The sequence below is a fragment of the Argentina anserina genome, chromosome 5 (assembly GCF_933775445.1).
Source record: "Argentina anserina chromosome 5, drPotAnse1.1, whole genome shotgun sequence".
Taxonomy (NCBI): Eukaryota; Viridiplantae; Streptophyta; class Magnoliopsida; order Rosales; family Rosaceae; genus Argentina; species Argentina anserina.
In genome coordinates, this window is record NC_065876.1 from 20,121,201 (window position 1) to 20,141,889 (window position 20,689).

At 39.8% G+C, this 20,689-nt stretch overlaps 2 protein-coding genes across 2 annotated transcripts; one reads left to right on the forward strand and one right to left on the reverse strand.

Annotated features, from left to right (window-relative positions):
- Positions 1–151: 151 nt before the first annotated feature.
- LOC126793169 (putative pentatricopeptide repeat-containing protein At3g16890, mitochondrial) lies at positions 152–4,473 on the reverse strand. Its single transcript, XM_050519614.1, has 2 exons — positions 2,049–4,473; positions 152–685 (listed from the first exon to the last, which is right to left on the reverse strand). Exon 1 carries the CDS (start codon positions 4,368–4,370, stop codon positions 2,340–2,342), a length of 2,031 nt encoding a protein of 676 aa, XP_050375571.1. The 5' UTR covers positions 4,371–4,473; the 3' UTR covers positions 152–685; positions 2,049–2,339.
- Positions 4,474–15,063: 10,590 nt separating this feature from the next.
- On the forward strand, positions 15,064–18,356 carry LOC126793179 (uncharacterized). The gene is made up of 8 exons (XM_050519626.1): positions 15,064–15,166; positions 15,284–15,419; positions 15,855–15,954; positions 16,062–16,182; positions 16,302–16,423; positions 16,829–16,950; positions 17,042–17,201; positions 17,979–18,356. Exons 2-8 carry the CDS (start codon positions 15,293–15,295, stop codon positions 18,091–18,093), a joined length of 867 nt encoding a protein of 288 aa, XP_050375583.1. The 5' UTR covers positions 15,064–15,166; positions 15,284–15,292; the 3' UTR covers positions 18,094–18,356.
- The last annotated feature ends 2,333 nt before the right edge of the window (positions 18,357–20,689 follow it).

Below are 20,689 nucleotides of genomic sequence, written 5' to 3' on the forward strand. Positions count from 1 at the left end.
AAGATGCCATTTGACATTATTTTAACACTAATATATATGGTCGCTGGATGTAATAATCCTAGGCTTTTGCTGGAGTAATTCGTAGGGCTTTTACTCAGATCAATTATCTCCCAGATTCACCTTCTTTGACTTTATCAGGTACTATGCAGCCAAAAATATAAAAGACATAATTACAAAGGCCATCATTTATATCTTACAACTTGAAGAATAGCGTCTGCCTAATATTAAGAGGTACTGAATAGCATACTTTCTATTTTATAGACTGAAATGGTCACATCACTGGGGTAAATTTAACAGATATATACATGTGCAACAATTCCTATCCATCATTTTGGCAAATTCAGTCTTGTAAAAGGGGCCATGCCTGATATCAAGATCATACAAGTCGAATTCTGTCCGAAATATGCAATTCTATGGGCTCCTAGGTAGTAGAACATAGTGAAATATCCTCGGCTTAAATTCACATAGTCCAAACCCTCACCTGTGGTAGCCTCTTCAGATTCAACTTCATTATTCTGTTTTACGATGTGGACCAAACTGAGCAACAACACAACTTTATCATTCTCCATGACATGATAAAATTGCCAACTTCAAGCAGAAAAATTTAGCAGCACACTTCCTTGTCTGGAATCAATGCTGCCTATGTATGCTATAGTCCAACCAATCCCTTCAACATAACTGAAACCTGGAAAGCAGTTATTGCATTGTTCCTCCAGTTAGAAAACGAGAAAATAAACATGAAGCTAAAATCAACTGTTCTTATTAATGATATTGCTTATAGGATGAGCTAACAAACAGACAGCAGCTGAATTTACGAATATCAGAAATGCAACTAAGAATAGTACTCTGATAAAATCATAGGTTCAGGGGTAATTTCACCCACGGAATCAACATGGTACCAGTACAGCCAAACAAAATATTTATACCCCTTCTTCATCCAATGAGACTTATAGACACCATGTAACAGAAAGAAGTAACTCTTTTTGTGGTGTTTCTCATTTTCAGTTTATGTTATGTTTTTTTGTTCAAGTATTTTTCTCTCTCCTAAATAATTACGCCATCCTAAATTTGTACAGTTGCCTATCCTCAGAATTTTAAGCAAAGGTAAGTTCTATCAATAATGTACATCACATTTCAAGAAACAAATATATATAATGCAAGTGAACAAGTACAGTGGAGGAAACTTCCCACTCAGAGATAGCTCACAGACACATCTGCCCAAAAATGTTTTTTTTTTGAGAACGAACGACAATTATCTGCCCAAAATGTTAAGTCATATTCTCTACCACAGAGCTGCAGTGGCTAACGAAGTCTTCATTGTGCTACTAATATCCTTTGATGGACATTTTTTCTTGAGCCCCGTCTGATACTATCAGGAAACAGTCACAACCATTTCCTGAAAAGAGCTTTATCATCTTCACAGGAAGAGCTTAGTTGTTTATCAGCATCTTCACAATGGCTGAGGAAGGGCCCATTAACTTAGACTAATGTAACCTTTTTCACCTTCCCAACACCCAAATTTTATCTCAGCTTCTTCCACTACCGGAGTACGGAAAAACAAAAAGAGTTTAATCTAGGATTCTACCTAGGGGCTTGATACTTCCCAACCTAAGATCTATTCAGACTGCAAGTGTCTTGGATTGTAATTGTCCAGCAAGTTGGCTGGCATTTATCACTTTGGTGACAATCTAACGGATGAGAAAGAGTTAACTAAATCTAATGCGGGCAGAGTTTAGTTCACACGCACTAATTAAGTAGAATACACAAGAGGGTGGTTGTGAGAGTAGTCAGAAAAACTTACAGTCAACTCCTTTTTAACAAACTTTTTCAATTTGTATGTAGGCTAGTGTAAACTCTATGGTACTGTACTTCTTTTCATATATTGGTAATGTTTTAAGTTTGACTCATGAAATATGCAATTAAGATTCGATTGAGATAATTTTGCTTAAAGACAAGTAATTAAGTGCATGCACCAGCAATATAGCAACTTATCACTACGAGATAGTAAAACAATTAAGGAAGATGGAGTAGAGTGCCTTGCTACATACCAGGATAAATTGAAGCTGTTGCAACATAATGAGGATGCTATTTATCCCGCAAATGTGCTACTGATCAATCTCATCTGATTTGCTTTTCGTTTTTCTAAGAATAGGCCACCTAATTTCTGGGCCAAGGCTGATACAAAGCAACTTGAACTGAAGAAGACCCATATCCAGTACGCAGTTGATTCCAAAATGCATCACACAAACTAGTTTTTGTCTTGTATATTAAGGCCAGACCTGACTTCTGGACCGATGTTAATAGGCAGAAGCATTGACTCATGGGTTGACCAACAAGATTTAGTTTTTCCTCCTGACAAATTTTTTCACGATTCTACAGGCCTCATCAAAACGGTTATGCTGAATCAGAGATTCCAGCATTATATCACAAATAGAAGAATCGGGTAAACAATCATATGCTTCCATAGAGAGAAATATCTCCTTTGCCACGTCAAGTTTTCCCATGTCACACAGTGCCTTGATAAAAACACTACATGTATAATTGTCCGGATTCAAACCCAATTTCAACATAACAAGAAATAGTTCCTCTGCTTTCTCAACCTTGTTCATCTTACAAAGACTTTCAATAAGATAACTGAAAGAGCTTGCATCTGGTTTTATTCCAGATAACTGCATCTTTTTCATTAGTCCTTCTGTTCTAGCAATATCTCTGATGAAACACAAAGAGCGTAACAAGATATTGTATGTGATGACATTTGGAGTGATTCCCCACCGGACCATCTCAGCAAAACAATCGAAAGCATCATCAATCTGATGCACCCGACAGAGTCCATCAATTATTGTACTAAAAGTAAATATATCCGGTTTGAAACCATGTTCTAGGAGCTTTATCAACAGTTCATGTGCCTTGCTTACCTCTCCAGCCTTGCAATATCCAGTAAGAAGTGTATTGAATGTTACAAGGTTAGGAGGAATACCTTTATGCTGCATATCTCCAAATGCCTGTGATGCCCTGTCGATAATTTGGGCTTTGCAAAAGCAATCGATTACCATGTTATATGAGAAGACACTAGATAAAACTCCATCTTTGATCATTTGCTCGAAGATTTGATTCCCCTCATCAATGTTTCCAGACTTGTACATAGCTTCAATCAACACAAGATAAGTACCGAAACCTGGTTTTCCACCTCGCTGTATGAAATCTTCCAATATTTCATATATCTCATTCCGAGGTTGAGCCAATTCCTTTGTCAAACAAACCATTGTAATGTTAAACGTTGAACTGTCGGGCAAATAACCCTTCACACCAGATTTCTTCAAAAACACAGCAACCTCCCTTGCCATGTGATTATCGGAGAGGCAATACAGTATGGCATCACAAGCTACCTTAAGCAAACGAGACTCCCTTTCAACAAAACTCAATAACAACTCAAAAGCCTTACTAGGGTCCGTGCAACGAAACACCCCATGAACCAATGATCTGACAGTAGCTTCATTAGGATTCACATTCTTCTCCCTCATTATCTTCACAATGCTGAAGGCTTCGTCGACCCTCTTTGAATTACAAAACCCATCAATCAAATTTGTATAAGTATGAACATTAGGCAAATACCCCAAGCCTTCCATTTGCTTGACTAAACGCAGAGCTTCATCCACAATACCGATCTTGCAAACTCCATGAATAAGAATATTGTACGTAAACCTATCAGGAAGGCAATTATCTGCCGGCATCTGCTGAAATTTCAAATAAGCCAAATCAAGTGAATTGGACTTGACTAACGCATCCATCACAGCATTGTACAACCTAGTACTAATACTAAGACCCAGAAACGAAATCTGCCCGAAAACCGCAGTACAATAATTTGCCAAACCCAACCTCCCCCAACAACCAATCAAAATGCAAAGCAACTCTTCAGTAACCTTAACACCCGAGTTCTTAACATCTTTAAGAAACTCAACAGACAACAGAACCGGGCCTTTCCTGAAAAGAATGTTGGCTAACACAGTCCTAACTGATCGATTCTTTAGGAACAAAGGATCAACCTTGGAAACCCATATTGAAAACTTCAAAGGGTTCAATGGGTTTTCTTGGTTTTGCAACACACTAACAACACACTGAGGATTCAGAACAATCCTCCTGGCGTTCAACTCGTGGTTGAGTAACATAAACCAATCCTTTCTAGAAAGTATTCGAGCAATGTAGAGGTGATCGATTACAGGACGATCGGGATTCTTAGCTGAAATGAGATTGTTTCGAAGCTCAAAGTGAGTACCTTTGTGGCGAGAAGATGGCGGCGGAGGCCTGTTGGGTTTGAGTTGGGTTCCGAGTACAGGTGAGACTCTAGAGGCTAAAGAAGAAAGCCATCTCATTTCACTCTCCTTGCAAATTTGTATGTACCAAAGTAACCAAATTCAATAAGATTGGGGATGAATTACGGGCATCAAAGATGGGGTCAACTGGTCAAGTGCTGCATAGAGTGTTGAGAAATGAGAAGGGCCGAAAGGTTTATCCAAAAGACCAGAGGGTTTCAAAGTGAACTTTGCTTGTTTACTGTGTTTCGAAATTGATTGTAGCCCGAGAGATCCTGAGTTTAAATTTTTAAATAATTTAACTGAGTTATTTGACAAATAAAAATGATAAGTGATTATATAAGATAAATTTTAAAAACTACAAATTTGAGCTTTTAATCCGGAAAGAGATATTATAATCTGTTTATTACCTTATTACCATATTTTTATAAATTCATCACACTTTTATACCAATATTCACCAAACACTTTAAGTACTCATAAATTATTCACACAACTCAGCTGCAATTGATTAATCAACCAACTCAGCTAAAGTTGACTTGCGCTAAGTAAGAGAGCAAAGAAAGGTTGCGAGAGATTTCCCTTGGGAAGTTAACACTTTGTTCACAGCCCTAGGGATATGGGGAAAGATACTAAACTTATTCTTTCACAACTTTTTATATCACCCCAAAACCTGGAAGACCGTTCCAACTATGTCACAATTTTTTATAACAAATTTACCTCATGACTAAACTCGCCCTCAGTCATCGTTTTACATTTTACCCCGTAAAAGCTTTGTTGTTTGAGTAAACATTTAGAAAGTATTCAAAACAAAAAAGTAACATTTAGGGAAAAATAAAAAGTAACATTTTAGAAAGCATGAAAGACAAAAAAAAATCATCGGGGTGATCGACACTAGATAAAAAGAGTTGCAGCTTCATGCTATCGAGCAAGTGAAGGAAGAAGCGGAGGTTCGACATCAGTTTTATGATGACAACGCGCTATCTACATGCGATGATATGTTCTTTGTGGATTATGGTTACCCCCGAATTGGAGGGCTCTTTGTTTGTCTAGGTTTTGTTGTGGGATTTCCCACGTGGAACTGTTTGTATTTTGTTGGGTTAATTGGACAATTAAATGGAATTAACCTCGTATCCTTGCAATGTACATGATTCTACAGCATGGGCTTGTAAAATTTTGTCTTAAATGTTTTCTTAATAGGTAATTATTTTATATAATTCTATTTGTCACAAAGGTTAGTTTTGGAGAAACACATTGGTTAAAACATTTTTTTTACACATTTGTCCTTATGTTTATATGTGAGGTGCGACCACAGAAGATCAGATTCGGAAGTTCATAATTTAGTGATTTTCTTGGGTGGTGGGTTTATAGTAGTAGAGATTTATTTTTGATAAAAAAAACTATAGCTATGTGGCTACTCATCTAATATCAATGAGTGATTTTAGTTACACCTCCATAATTGTTATCTAAACATGTTGGCATAGGCTTATGTCTGGTCATAATCAGCACTGAAATCAGCATAACTAAACCCAAGCGAAGCTCGAACCCGCAGCACCGATGTGGAACTAGCCACGCTAGTTACGTAATGGGCACGACCCAATTCGACTACAAACGCAGCCTCACGCGCTCCCCGAAGATGGCTCCAGGAAACGTCTTTAGATGGAGCAAGTCCCACATCAGGAAATGAATGCTTGGCTCCCCTCTACTAAGCTATTAAAGGCCAAACCTTTTGCCATTTCAAGTAAGTAAACTTGACTTCTCACTCTTACTGTGCCAAAATTATCATTCGCTTGACTTAAGTATCAGAGAGTTGAAAACCACGCCGCCGTGGTCTCCACTCTAACGAGATGTGCTACTTGTGACAAGAAAAAGGACAAGGAGCATAGCACAATACAGATCACCGTAGTGGAGTGAACTACACCGTTGTAGTACACTGCATCAACAAAACCTCTATCATCATTTTTTTCTTGAATTTTCTAAATTTACCCCTTTAATTTCTATACATCTCCTTCCATTTTTCTTTTTTCATTCTCATATTTTTATGTTTTAATCTGAAAAGACATCGATTCAATCTTTATTCTCATATTTTTCTGCTCTAACCTGAGACTTAATTACTTCAAATTACAAACAACTATCTCATATAGGTCAATTAATACATATTGGTTTCATAAAAATGATTAACAATAATATTTTTAACACAATAGAAAGATTAGAAATAATTTTTTTTAATCTGACACTCTACAAATCTAATATAACAAAAGTTAAATTAAATTTGATTCAACTCTCAGAATATAATATGCTTCAATGGAAGTCTATGCAGATTGAAGAATGTGAAACCGTTAATGTAAGTGGTTGTAAAAAATAAATTAAGGTGAGAGTTTATAGGAAGTGGAAAAGAAAATTTAAATAATTAGTGAGGTATAGATATTAAATACAGAGGTATATCTAGAATCACTCGAGGGAGCTTCTATTCATACCTCCTAAAACAGCACTTAGACCTCTTTTTTTTCCTAAGTTAAAATTGAATTTTTCAATGCATGTGAAATTACCAAAAGAGAGCTTTTATTCATACCTCCTAAAACAACATTTAGACCTCATTCTTTTCCCAATTTAGTATCGGTTTTTTCAACATGTAATAAATTACCAAAACGATATATAAGAGTGAACAAAAAAGAAAAAAAAATTCTAAACATACCTATTTTACAATAGCAAATATAAATAAAATTTTCATTTTTCGTCAATTCTTTATTTATTATAGGAAAACTTCCATTTGGAAATTGGAATAAGATGACTTATTTAATTAAATTTTTATTGTTAAAAAATTACAACAAATAATATTATCAATCTTCATATATCAATTAAAAAGCTATATGAGTTTTGATAAACTTCATTTAGGATCTGAGGGAAACAATTATTCAATTGATGTTTGAATTTTTCGTGTTGATTTTAATATGAGAGATTTTAAATACACACCCCAAATCTCTTAATACACACACTCATATTTAATACATTACCTATTTGAGTTCTCATTCCAATATTTTTACTAAATACACCACATAAAAAAACCTAAAATACCCTTGAATTAAAAAATCACAAAATATGTCATTATTAGATATAAAATACTACTTTTTACAGTAATTAGTATATTAATATATATATATTAACATCGTATAAATGTTCATATCGATTCTTGTTTGTTTTTACGAATCATTATAGATTGCAATTTTTTTTTCAAATTCTTTAACCATAAAAATGATAAAGAACATGAGGAATATATATATATATATATATATATATATACATAAGAGAAATGGATGAATTGATTGTTTGAAGAAGATGAACATTTTTTTGTTAAGAATGTATGAAGATGAAATTTAATGAAGGATGAAAAATCATAATTAGTTTTCATGAATTACCTTGTTTGGGACTCTAAAAATATAAATGACCTTTTTCGGTGAAAATTAAGGAATTAATTGTTTGAATCTCCCACTTAATTTTTCATCAAAATATATACTAATTTAAATTTCCCTGTAAATTTTCTTATTTTAATTGTTTCTAAAAATAAATTCTTAGTTTTGATAATTTAATTTGTTTTTAATTTTCTGAATTATTACATGTATTTATTTTGGCCATTCAACATACATGCAAAATGTTATTTGAATTATTGAATGATATAGATGTGTATCAAGAGTTTATAGGTGTGTATTTAAAACTTTTCTTTTAATATTTGGTGAGTTTCAGATGAATGAATGAAAAAAAAAACAACATTATTAATTAAATTGACGAGCGAAAGTGAAAATTAATTTGAGATGGATTGTGTAATTATTAAGAATTTTTCGAGTTGTCTATAATAATTGAATATTAGAATTGGAAAAAAAAATAATGGATAATAATTTGATTAGATTATGGGCATTTTCGGAAAACTAAAGAGGTCTAAATAGCATTTTGAGGATTTGTAAAAGTGAAATTTGTTCCGGGAGAATTACTATTCTACCCTTATGTGTGTCTTAGCCTAATAGGTTTCCTGTTAGGAGATAGATTAGCATCTCCGTAATAGATTAGGACTCCGAATCCTACGGGATTGTGGTTTTGTAAATGCCTATATATAGGCCATCATATCATTCAATAATACACAATTATTTCATCCTGCATCACGTTATCACGCACTTTGCCCTAAAACCCTGAACTTTTAGAGCCCTATTTTTTTTCTTCTCTTCTCTTTTCTCCGCCGGCCGCCGCCGCATCGCCGGCGCACCTCCTGCTCGCCGCCGCATCGCTGCCGCCGCATCGCCGGCGCACCCCCTGCTCGCCGCCGCATCGCTGCCACCGCATCGCCGCAGCCCCTGCCGCAACCCCCCCTGCAGCCCCTGCAGCCCCTGCCGCAACCCCCCTGCAGCCCCTGCCGCACCCCCCCCTGCAGCCCCTGCCGCAGCCCCTGCCCGCAACCCCTGCACGCAGCCTCGCAGCCCCTGCACGCAGCCCCGCAGCCCCCGCACGCAGCACCGCAGGGTCTCCTCCGCATTCGCTCCGCAAAAACATCTTTTTGCCCCGCAAGTCCCCGCATCAAAACCTTCAAAATTGCTCCTCCTGCATATTCACGCAAGAGACGTGAAATTCACAAGCAAGGACTTCGCTCAAGAGAAGCTACTCCCGTATACTACAAACCTTCAAAGGTAAATTTTTCATAAACGATCCCGCTTTTGAACGTATAGATATATTATATCGGGCGCTATTAGCCTTCTTCTTGTCTTAATTCCGGCCTTTCTTATAACGCCGATGAGACTATAGAGGGATGGGTTTCCCTTATTGGTCGATGTTTTCTGTGTGACGGTCCTGGGGGAGTCACGATTGTTTTGAAAGGGAAGTTAATCGATTTTCGTGTGGTCGCCTGAGTGCACCGCTGTTTTGGGTGCGATCATGAGTATCGCCGATTGCATCGATTTTTCTTGTGACCATATACGTCACCCCTTCTAATTCCTATTATACTTGAATCTGATCGATTCCGTATTCGTTTTGTAGATGTCATCGCCATCTCGACCGGAATTTGGCCTTCTTGATCTAGAAGGAAAGGAATACCACCGCTGGGTTTCCGACATGGAACTCGCTTTTGAGAGCCGAGGGATTGAAGGCATGTTTGTCGACCCTCCTGCTGATTTCCCACCCATGGCTAAGACTCAGACTCTCATCTTCATGAGACGTCACATCCATGCAACTCTCAAGAGGCAATACTTGAACGTAAAAGATCCTAAAGAATTATGGGACAAACTACGCTTGCGGTACAACAACGTTCATGATAAGCTTCTTCCTGAATTGACCGTTAGATGGGATAACATCCGTCTATTGGACTATAAGAGAGGGATGATTTCAATCAGGATATGCTATGCTTGCAATCTGATCTTGGCACCGTTGGTGTCATCAAGACCGACCTAGATCTTCTCAATAAGACATTGGACACGTTTCCAATCAACTATGAGGTTCAAGCCCATACGTACCGCACTCATGTAGAGGAAGGGAAGATCCGGTCTTTTGCCGACTTAATGGCACTCTTGGCTAAGAAGGAGAGACATTCTGAGATTCTCCTCAACAACAACAATAGACCTGTTGGCACTAAAAGAATTTCTACGCCACAGTCTAACTATGGGAAAGCTCCTAAGCAAAAGAATCAATCAAGGAACGCTCCATATCAGCACCAAAATAACAACTCTCGTGGTGGGAGGCAACAAGGCCGATCTCGGCCTCGGTCCAACACTTGGACCCGTGATGGTGGCGGCGCCGCACCCTCCGGGGGAGGCCGTCCCCGTCCCAAACTCCAAGGAGGCCGTGCGCCTCCTAATGCCTCCACTTCCGGTAATGGCAAGTCTCCATGCTTCAAATGTGGCTCCTTCAAGCACTTTAATCGCGATTGTCGCGCTAGCAAAGAGATGATCAAGGCTTACTCCGCCTACAAGAAGTTTCTACAACCCGAATCGAATCATGTGGATGAGGACCCTGAGATCGAGACTCACCATATCTCCATGAAACCCGAGCCCCTTGCTTCTAAGGCTAGGCCTCCGGTTGCTACCATGGATACTCCCGACTTTGATTAGTCGTTTTAGCTTCTTAAGCTTTATGATTCAAGTATTGTTATGGCCGACCGCCATTGTTATTTTCATTGACTTTGTAATAGTCTTTTGATTTTGGAATTAGAAGTTCATGTGTGATGTATTAAAGATTGGCATTCAATAAAATTTCTCATTTCTTGCTTACAAGACGATCTCTTTGAGAATTTTATTTATCCGACACTTAGCATGATGATCAACGTGTGCAACTCACGTGGTTTTTAAATTGGACGCTTTTTGGGTCACATGGGACCCCAATAGCACTACATTGTGAATTTGGAACTTAAAATTCGGAAAACGAACCTCGGAACGTCGGAAAACGACGTCGTTTTGCCTTGGCCGGACCCGGTTACTATTCAGGCGTTTCCGACACGTTTTGCCGGCGTATTCGCCGTCCTCCGGCCATTTCCCGGCGTTTCCGGCACCGCCACCCGGTTCCTGCCGGCGTTCCCGTTCGGACCTGAAGTTCCGGCCTCCATACCGGCCAGTTCCGACAGCCGCCGGCCGGTTTTCCGGCAATCGGTGCCGCCGGTTTTCCAACGAGTTTTCCGACGATTTTTTCGTCGTTTCTCGTCATTTTTCCGGCATATTGCAGCAGTCCCTGCTGCCACGTTTTCCTCGTCCAAAATTCATCCGGTTTTGAGTTCTTTTGACATGGTTTTCCGGTTTGTTTTTCCGGTTTTCTCCAAGTCCATTATATGCACTCACCGGTACTCTTTGTGTGTTTCCACACCATTTTTGGATGGTTTATACCACCCTAGTTTAATGTTTGGTATTTCACTGCTTCAATACCATGATTTCCAACTCTTTAGTTGAAGAATGTAGTACTATTGCCATGTGATACATTCGATGGGATCGACCTTTGTTCCGATTCCCATTCTTACAATATCCTACGACGTATTGTATAGAATTGTTCCCGTGTCGCTGACTCTCTTAATTGTCATTTTGTAGATGTCCCGCGGTGAAATCGAATGTCTAGCTGATTGCGGAACCACCCACACTGTCCTACGACACAGGCAGTTGTTCACGGATCTAGTGTTTTCGACTTCTTCGATGACTACAATGATTGGCTCGAAATCCATCATTCAAGGAAGAGGCACTGCTTCTTTCATGTTGCCTAATGGTATGACTCTTAACGTCGTAGACGCTCTTTATGCGCCGAAGTCTCCCCGCACCTTGCTAAGTTTTAAGGACATACGTGCCAATGATTTTCACCTAGATACTTATGTTGAGAATGGAGAGGAATATCTTTGTGTTACCTCTGAGAAAGCAGGCCATCGCCGCATCTTAGAGAAGATGAAGAGTCTTGGGAATGGTTTGTATCTTACTTCCATTCGGATCTTTGAATCATATGCGGTTGAACGCAACTTTTGTGATTCGGACTCTTATATGCTTTGGCATGCCCGTCTCGGGCACCCTGGACGTGATATGATGATTAGAATTCTTAAGAATTCACATGGTCATCCATTTTTCAAGTCCCGGAAGCGATTGGAGGATCACCTCACCCGTGCTCCGCACGGTGAGGCCGTGCCTACCCATGCACCGCATGGTGCGGCCGAGCATGCCCCACTCGGCAGCTCCACGGCTTTCATGCCGTCGGTGGCGGCATCCCCTCCTTCACAGGAGCTTGTGATGCCTCCCGTGCTTACACATGCCTCCATGGAAATTTCTGATGCCCATCGCTCGTTTTGCAAAGCTTGTTCTCTTGCTAAATTTCAAGGAAGTCCTTCTTTTGCTAAGGCTTCAACCGAGAACATTCCATTCTTACAACGTATCCAAGGTGACATTTGTGGACCTATTCAACCAGAATGCGGACCTTTTCGATATTTCATGGTATTGGTTGATGCATCGACGCGTTGGTCACACGTCGCTTTACTATCCACAAGGAATGCTGCATTTGCTAAGTTATTAGCTGAGATCATCAAACTTCGGGCTCACCACCCCGATTATCCTATCAAATCCATTTGTTTGGATAATGCTGGAGAATTCACCTCCAAAACTTTTGATGATTACTGCATGTCTATTGGGATCGAAGTTGAACATCCCGTTCCTCATGTTCATTCACAGAACGGTCTAGCAGAGGCTACCATCAAACGTATTCAGCTTGTTGCTCGGGCAATGGTTATGGGTACTAACCTGCCGGTCTCTGCGTGGGGATATGCAGTGTTGCATGCAGCGACACTTATTCGTTTCCGACCCGCGGCTAACCAAGCGTTTAGTGCGTACTAGATGGTAACTGGTTACGAACCCAATATTTCACACTTACGCATCTTTGGTTGCGCCGTTTATGTGCCTATTACGCCTCCGCTGCGTACAAAGATGGGTCCTCAGAGACGATTAGGTATCTATGTTGGCTATAATTCCCCAACGATTGTCCGCTACTTAGAACCAACCACCGGAGATCTCTTTACTGCAAGATTTGCAGATTGTCACTTTGATGAGACATGCTTCCCGTCGTTAGGGGGAGATGGGAATGTTATCATTCCAAATGAACGTCAGGAATTGACGTGGTGTGTCCCCACTATGTCTCATTATGATCCCCGCACTGCTCAAAGTGAGTTAGAAGTGCAACGCATTATCGACCTCCAGAAAGTCGCGGATTCGATGCCCGACGGCTTTGTAGATATTGCTAAAGTGACGAGATCAAACATACCCGCTGCGAACGTACCGGCACGGTTGGATGTCCCGAAATACGGGCGTGGAAGACAAGCTCCAGAGGGACTACCTTTACCTCCATCAAGTGCCTCCAGACCACGGAGTGCTCATGCAGTCAGATTACGTCGTTCGTTGTACGGGTTAAAGCAATCCGGAAGAATGTGGTACAATCGGTTGCATCAATACTTGGTGAGAAGGGGTTACAAGAATGATGAACTATGCCCATGCGTGTTCATACGAAAGACAAATTCCGGATTCGTCATCGTTGCAGTCTACGTTGATAACATGAACATAATCGGTACTCTTGATGAGATTGAAGAGACCGTGTCTTATTTGAAGTCGGAATTTGAGATGAAAGACCTAGGGAGGACGAAATTCTGTCTCGGCCTTGAGCTTGTGCATAGGGCCGACGGCATCTTGGTGCATCAGTCAAATTACACGCAGAAGATGCTTCGACGCTTCAATATGGATCTTTGCAGTCCATTGTCTACTCCCATGGTCGTCCGAAGTCTAGATATTAAGAAGGATCCCTTCCGTCCTAAAGAGGATGATGAAGAAGTTCTTGGTCTTGAAGTTCCATACCTTAGTGCGATTGGGGCACTATTGTATCTTGCTCAATGCACTAGACCGGACATATCTTTCGCAGTGAACTTATTAGCTAGATTTAGCTCCGCACCTACGCTACGTCATTGGAATGGAATCAAGCATTTGTTTCGATTCTTGAAAGGTTCCCTTGACATGGGATTGTTCTACCCCTATTGCAGAGAGAACACCGCCACGGTATCTCCTCACACCACCGCCGTCGCCGACCCCGGCCTTGCCGCCGTACGCCGCAGCGACGCCGCCGGCCGCCATGGCGTGGAGACCGTGCGCGGTGCCGAGAGCAGCAACCGGTCCCGTGCAGCTCTTTCCCCCGATGCAAAGACTCCAAACAACTTGTTAGTTGGTTATGCCGACGCAGGGTACCTCTCTGACCCTCACAAGGCTCGTTCTCAAACCGGTTATGTGTTTACCATTGGGAATACGGCGATATCTTGGAGATCCACAAAGCAAACTCTTGTTGCTACTTCTTCGAATCACGCGGAGATCATCGCTCTCCATGAAGCAGTTAAAGAATGTGTTTGGCTACGATCACTTGTTCGCCATATTCGTGATTCTTGTGGATTAGTCTCTACAACTGATCAACCTACGTGCATTTATGAAGATAATGCTGCTTGCATAGAGCAGACGAAGTTAGGTTTCATCAAGGGAGACAACACCAAGCATATTTCGCCTAAGTTCTTCTACAACGTTCAACAACAGAAGTTCTTGAATGTTCAGATCAATCAAGTGAGTTCAGAATCCAATGTTGCGGATTTGTTCACCAAGTCTTTGCCTAAATCTACTTTTGTGAAACATGTGAAGAGCATTGGCATGCGTCGTTTATCGGAACATTAGAGTTTGGTAGACTTCAGGGGGATTCTACATCACATGTTAAGATCCTTAAGTAGTTGGTGCGTTGTGCTCTTTTTCCCTTCGATCAAGCTTTTGTTTTACCCAAGAGGTTTTTGTTTTGCTTGACAAGGTTTTTACCGAGGCAACGATATGTGCACCATGCAACCTAGGCATGCGACACAAGGGGGAGTGTTCCGGGAGAATTACTATTCTACCCTTATGTGTGTCTTAGCCTAATAGGTTTCCTGTTAGGAGATAGATTAGCATCTCCGTAATATATTAGGACTCCGAATCCTACGGGATTGTAGTTTTGTAAATGCCTATATATAGGCCACCATATCATTCAATAATACACAATTATTTCATCCTGCATCAAAATTGAGATTTATTAAGTAATGAGGTCCAAATACCATTTTTTGAGATATAAATAGAAGCTCTTCTCGATATTAATACCTAATTAAAAAAAGAAAAAAAGACTTGGCCTTGTCACCAGTCAAATTACACTCGGAATTTCAGTTTTACTACACCCTATTCCATAGTCTTTGTCGAAATGACGAAATCACATTGTTTTGGTCTTGGGCGTGTTAAAAGCTCCAGTTTTAACTCTTAAGAATTGTGTCACCTCAAGACTCTCACCTCTGAGACAAGAATCATTCGAACCGATCTCCAGGTTTGTACAATCACTCGCTGCTTGAAATTCTGGGTCTTTCTGTAATCCAATTGATGATTGTTTCAAAGGGCGCCCTATGGAATTGTGACCTGTTAATGGTTTGACTATTTCTATCAGGAAAAAAAAATGAGGAAGAGAACGATGTACGCCTGGGGATTGGCCATCATCTGCTTTGTAGTGTTGATGATAGTCACTCCTGCCATCCCTCAGTCCCAAGCCTACCATGATTTCGCTGACCAGCGCCGGTTTTTCGGTCTCTTCTCTCTCTCTCTCTCTCTCTCTCATCTTACATGTGTTTTTGCCGAAACATGGGTTCTGTCCTTAGGAGATTTCTTATTGTTTAGTAGAATGAATATTGGGTTTCGGTCGGAGATGACACAGATTTGGGCTACTTGTGTTTTAACCTCACCCATTTCGGATTTTCCGACTGTTAAGATAAGATAATAATGCAATGAGTTCAATACTTCAATACCAACCTAAATAATGATTATTGATTTATGATTTTCCGTTAAGAGCTTTCCCAAGTATAAGGCTGGGATATTCATCATGGATTAGGGCTTTAGGGTATGACTCTCCTTAATAGGTTTTGACCCGGCATACGTTTTATAATCTTTTGAAGAATTCCTGTAATTCTGTTTTTATATTGATTAGAAGCATAAGTTTTATACAGTGTCAGTTTGATTATCAGGTATTCCCAATACCCTTAATGTGATTTCAAATTTCCCTTTCCTGGTCGTTGGTCTTATCGGTCTCATCCTTTGCTATTATGAGAACCATATGAAGCTCAGGTAGTGTGATCCTGTACCTTTTGAAAAATTTCAATGCCTAGAAATGGATAAACGATATTCTGAAAAAGAGAAATTAATGTATTTCATATTCAACTTTCTGATAATAGCTTGCAAGGTGAGCTTTGGGGTTGGACATGTTTCTACATTGGTGTGGCTGCTGTTGGGATTGGATCCTCATATTATCATCTGAATCCAAATGACGCTACTCTAGTGTGGGATCGCTTGCCTGTGAGTCTGATTAGCAATTGACATGATTTACTTTTATAGAATATCAGCGATATCAAAATATCATATATTCCATTAACTGGCAGGTTTTTCTTTGCTGAATGTTTTTGTGACAATTGTAGATGACCATTGCCTTCACATCAATCATTGCAATTTTTATCATTGAAAGGATTGATGAGCGGAAGGGAACCATTTCCATCATACCTCTAATTTTGGCAGGTGTAATAAGCATATTGTATTGGAGGCAAGAATTCTATCTCATTCCTTTTTATTATGATAACCACTCCTTCCTTAAGCTGTATTTACACCGTAGAAGAACTAGTTGTAATAATGATATACATCTTCCAGAGCAACACTAATATTCAAGACGAATATGAGTTTGCTATTGCATTCCCTTTGGTGGCATGCACCGTTTGTAGGGTTATGGAGTTTTGGGAAACATTGGCTGATAGGTATTAATGAAACCTTAATGGGGTCTGGAAGTCGTAAATATCAATTGATATTGCTTTATAGTCTTTGCTAAAATTGCCCAAGAACTGTGTGCATCTGCCTAGTAATAGATGATGGAGCCCTCAGTATCAAAGTTTGTTTTGCCGTCTGTAAACTGCCTTCTATTTCAAAATATAATTGATGTGGTATTCTTCTGCAGATTTTTTGATGACCTCCGTCCATATGCTCTTGTCCAGTTTCTTCCCTGCATTGCCATTCCTTTGATGGCTGTCTTGTTACCTCCTATGTACACACATTCCACATATTGGCTTTGGGCAGCAGGTTTGTGGTTTCAGTAACAAGAATCCTATAATAAATTTTATATATCTAGTGTTTTCACTGTGTTGGTTGTAAACTTTTATTGTTATTGCAGTGTTTTATCTTTTAGCTAAGGTGGAAGAAGCTGGTGATGAAGTGATCTACAAATGGACATATCATATTGTTAGCGGGCACACCCTTAAGCATCTGTGTGCCGCAATGGTTCCTGTCTTCCTTACACTTATGCTTGCAAAGAGAACTATTGAAACAGAGAGGTATTTGTCATTTCCCTTTCAGAAAGTGTTTTTCACTATAAGTCTATAACAGTAAGCTTTGGAATATGCATTAAGTAGGGTCAATTCACAAATTTAATCTCTGTAATTCACCTGAAAGAGATGAGATGATCTTTCAACCGTCTTTTTTACTTGTATGATATAACAGCAGTCAGAAAACTCTATAAACCAGAAAAGGACCAATGGACCATACAAATTAACTGATAATACCCACAGTTTATCTTATTAACTTTAAATTTGAGACGTTTTTTTCTGGCCCGAAGACTGCAATTCCGTACTCTTAACAATTCAGCTGCACACTTCTATCATTCTTGCAGCTCATCTACTTAATTAGTTTGTCAAATTTCTCGTCTGAAGACTCGAAATTCAATCCAAACTAAGAGTTCAGCCGCACACCTTAAAATGTTTTCTATATTTTTCTCGCCAGCTTGTCTGCTTAGTTTGTCGATTTTCCCTTCTAGCTGTGTGTGCTTCCTATTCTGGGTTTGCAGTGTAGCTCATTAGTTTGTGAGAACTGACCAACTGTATCATGATTTTGCTTGTCATTCATGCCACTACTTGTTAGTTGTGAAATTGGCATGATGCCATGCAAAGTTTGTACTTGAGGAATTGAACAACCCCTTGCGATCTACTTATCATTCTATTGTTTTTTTTTCTTTTTTTAAATAATATTCTTATTTATGTATTAGTTCTATTGTAAACAATGTGTTTCTGCTAACATAATATTTCTTACTCCTTTCCCCTATGATGTTCTTGCAGGCAAAGTTTGCTCAAGATTTGGAAGGTTTCCTGGACTGAATATAGAAGGAAGGATGATGACACGGTGGTAGAAACGTGCACCTATAGTACTGTTCCGGTTGTGGAATCACAGTAGGCCTTTGGAATGAAAGACAATGTATAGGAGAAAATCTATACTGGTATGTAGTTAGAATGTGAGAAAGAAAAAGGAGTTACATGTTGATAAGGGCTAACTAACAGATACTCATGTGCTTCTTTTGAAGTCATGGAAGCATATAACTTCTTAATATTGTAAATAGAGTAACGTAGTATCGAACTTTAAATTTCTCATGTTCATTGAGTTAATTGACCGTGATTGTATCAGAGTTCTGCAGTACTTACTACCATGTAGTGACAACTTTTCTTTTTAAATTGTATCAGGGTTGTCTATCAAGCAACCCAATGCATACAGATTATGACTATTACTGCTCTACGTTGCACGGTCGACAGTGAGTCGGGGAAAACAACCAGGGGACTCTTTACACTTGATTTTTAGAACTTTAGATGCATCTTCCACTCACATTCGATGCAAATTTGCTAACAGTTGCTTGTTGGTTACTCATGATCACAGTTACATCATTGAGATGCTCCCCTGGAGTATCCATCATCAGCAATCAATATAAGTCCAATAATCGAACTATATGCAACTATGCAAGGAACAGGAGAAATATAAATAATTGGCCGAACTTGAATAAAGATTTAGCTAGGTTCAAATCCTATAAAACGTCACCTCATCTGGAACAGAAAAGGCCGGAGTTGTCTGATTGGACAACGTCAGGCTCTTCAGTTGTGATGAAACATTAGCATACAGTGCCTTTCCAGAGCTTGAGCAACTGCCTTCAACATCAGCATGCGGCAGCAAAGTTGAATACAGACATAATTACCCCCCTAAGCATTAGTCACTACAATTTCACGTTCAACGAATAATCTTACAGAGACAAAAAAAAAAAGGCAACAAAAAAAGAATTAAGAATAAAAAAACATTGGAAAAAAGAGAAGTGAATTAATTTGTTAAGGGCCCTCAGATAACTGGAGTATCAACTTTAGATAAAATTAGAACATGGGATTAAAAGAAGAAAATATTCTTCATTCATATTCAATAAATAATTATCATACAAGGCACGTACAACAATTGTAAAACAAAGGAAATATACTGCTCTTCTAAAAAAAATATTAAAACAAAACTACAGATTGTAGACTCTTCAAACAGTTCCATCAGCCCTTTGTTCGACTTGTGTCTTTATAGACTGGGTTCTCTTGTTGTTCCAGCTTGTGAACGCCGCCCCTGCTAAACCACAAAACACCAAGACAGCGAAAATTCCGACGTAGGCATACAGCCACGACTTTGGCGGTTCCAATATACCAAACCCTATGAAGACGTTTACATTGGCGAGGATTATTGATGGGTAACCAATGGCATAGTGGAACAAATTCCACAACCACCTATATTTTCCATCTGGTTTGGGGCGGAGAAATGACGCAACCAGTAACTGGACTATGATAAGAACCAACAGCGTGATGCCTATGCATTTGTGTTGTTTGTATACGATCCCTGGAGAGATGTTACCAAGCACAAAGCCGCTTATAATGCCAGCTCCTGCACCAAGAGAACCGAAGATCTGGATACCTCTGTGAGCTTTGAATCATATTGGACCAAACCCTTTGAAATTTCGAGCCACGGTTACTCCTACTGGTATGACTATACCCCAACTCACGGCGTTTACTATCCCATGGGATATTTTCAAGGGAGACATCAAAGAGTGATGTGTGCTGGTTCCTTCGACTTTGCCCGAAAGAAAATCCAAGATGCCGAAGGAGTTTAGGTAAGGGCCTGACATTGGGTGCATACCTGGTGTGTCACCATGCAAAGGTCCTTGTTGCCATAACTGTAACACAGTTGTAACGTTGTCTGAGAGCCCTAGGGTGGCAGAGATTGTGAGTTCTTTGTTTTCTTGAACCGCGGACAAGGTGTAGACATGAAAGGTGAGGTTCTCTTGCTCCAAGTGAGTGCCGTAACTTTTTATAGGGGATGTGTAAGCAGACATCCTTCCATCGCTTCTTTGAAAAGCGACCAAAGCTTACGAGCCAACCATACCACCTCTGGAATTAGGGTTTATCGCCCATGCCACCCATCGTGCATCGCCAAGTAGGGTTGCTCTGAACGCAAGGTCTACTGTGCCGTTTGATGGGATATTCCAGTATATAGTTGAGTTTAGGACCGGCAGATCATTGCATGCTGCAAATGTTTTCTGGTTAAGGAACTGGTGGGTTGAGCAGGGTTGTGCGGTTAGGGTTGAAAATGAAGAAGTGACCAAGATCGTGAGGAACAAGAGCGACTGGACAATCTTAGCCATGGTGGAATGCAAGGGATCGGAGAATGAACACGAAAGCTTCAAGTTTTTGTCAATTGTCTGTGAGAAGAAGGAAGTGAGATAATAGAAACCTAGCAGTAGGCCCTCTTATATAGAAGGTTCTTGTATCAAGTCCAGTACGGATAAGGATTTCTTCTCTTTACTTGAAGCATATGGAGTCCAATATAGGAGGAAATGGACCTTACTTGAAACATGGAATTCCAATTCGGGTTGGGATCAATGTTTTCAAAGGCAAAAACGAAAGCGAAGGTGATCAGGTTGAGCGTCGCGAGGCGAGAGCATCGGCACAATAAGGCAACTTAAGACGACCGCCTTTCCAAC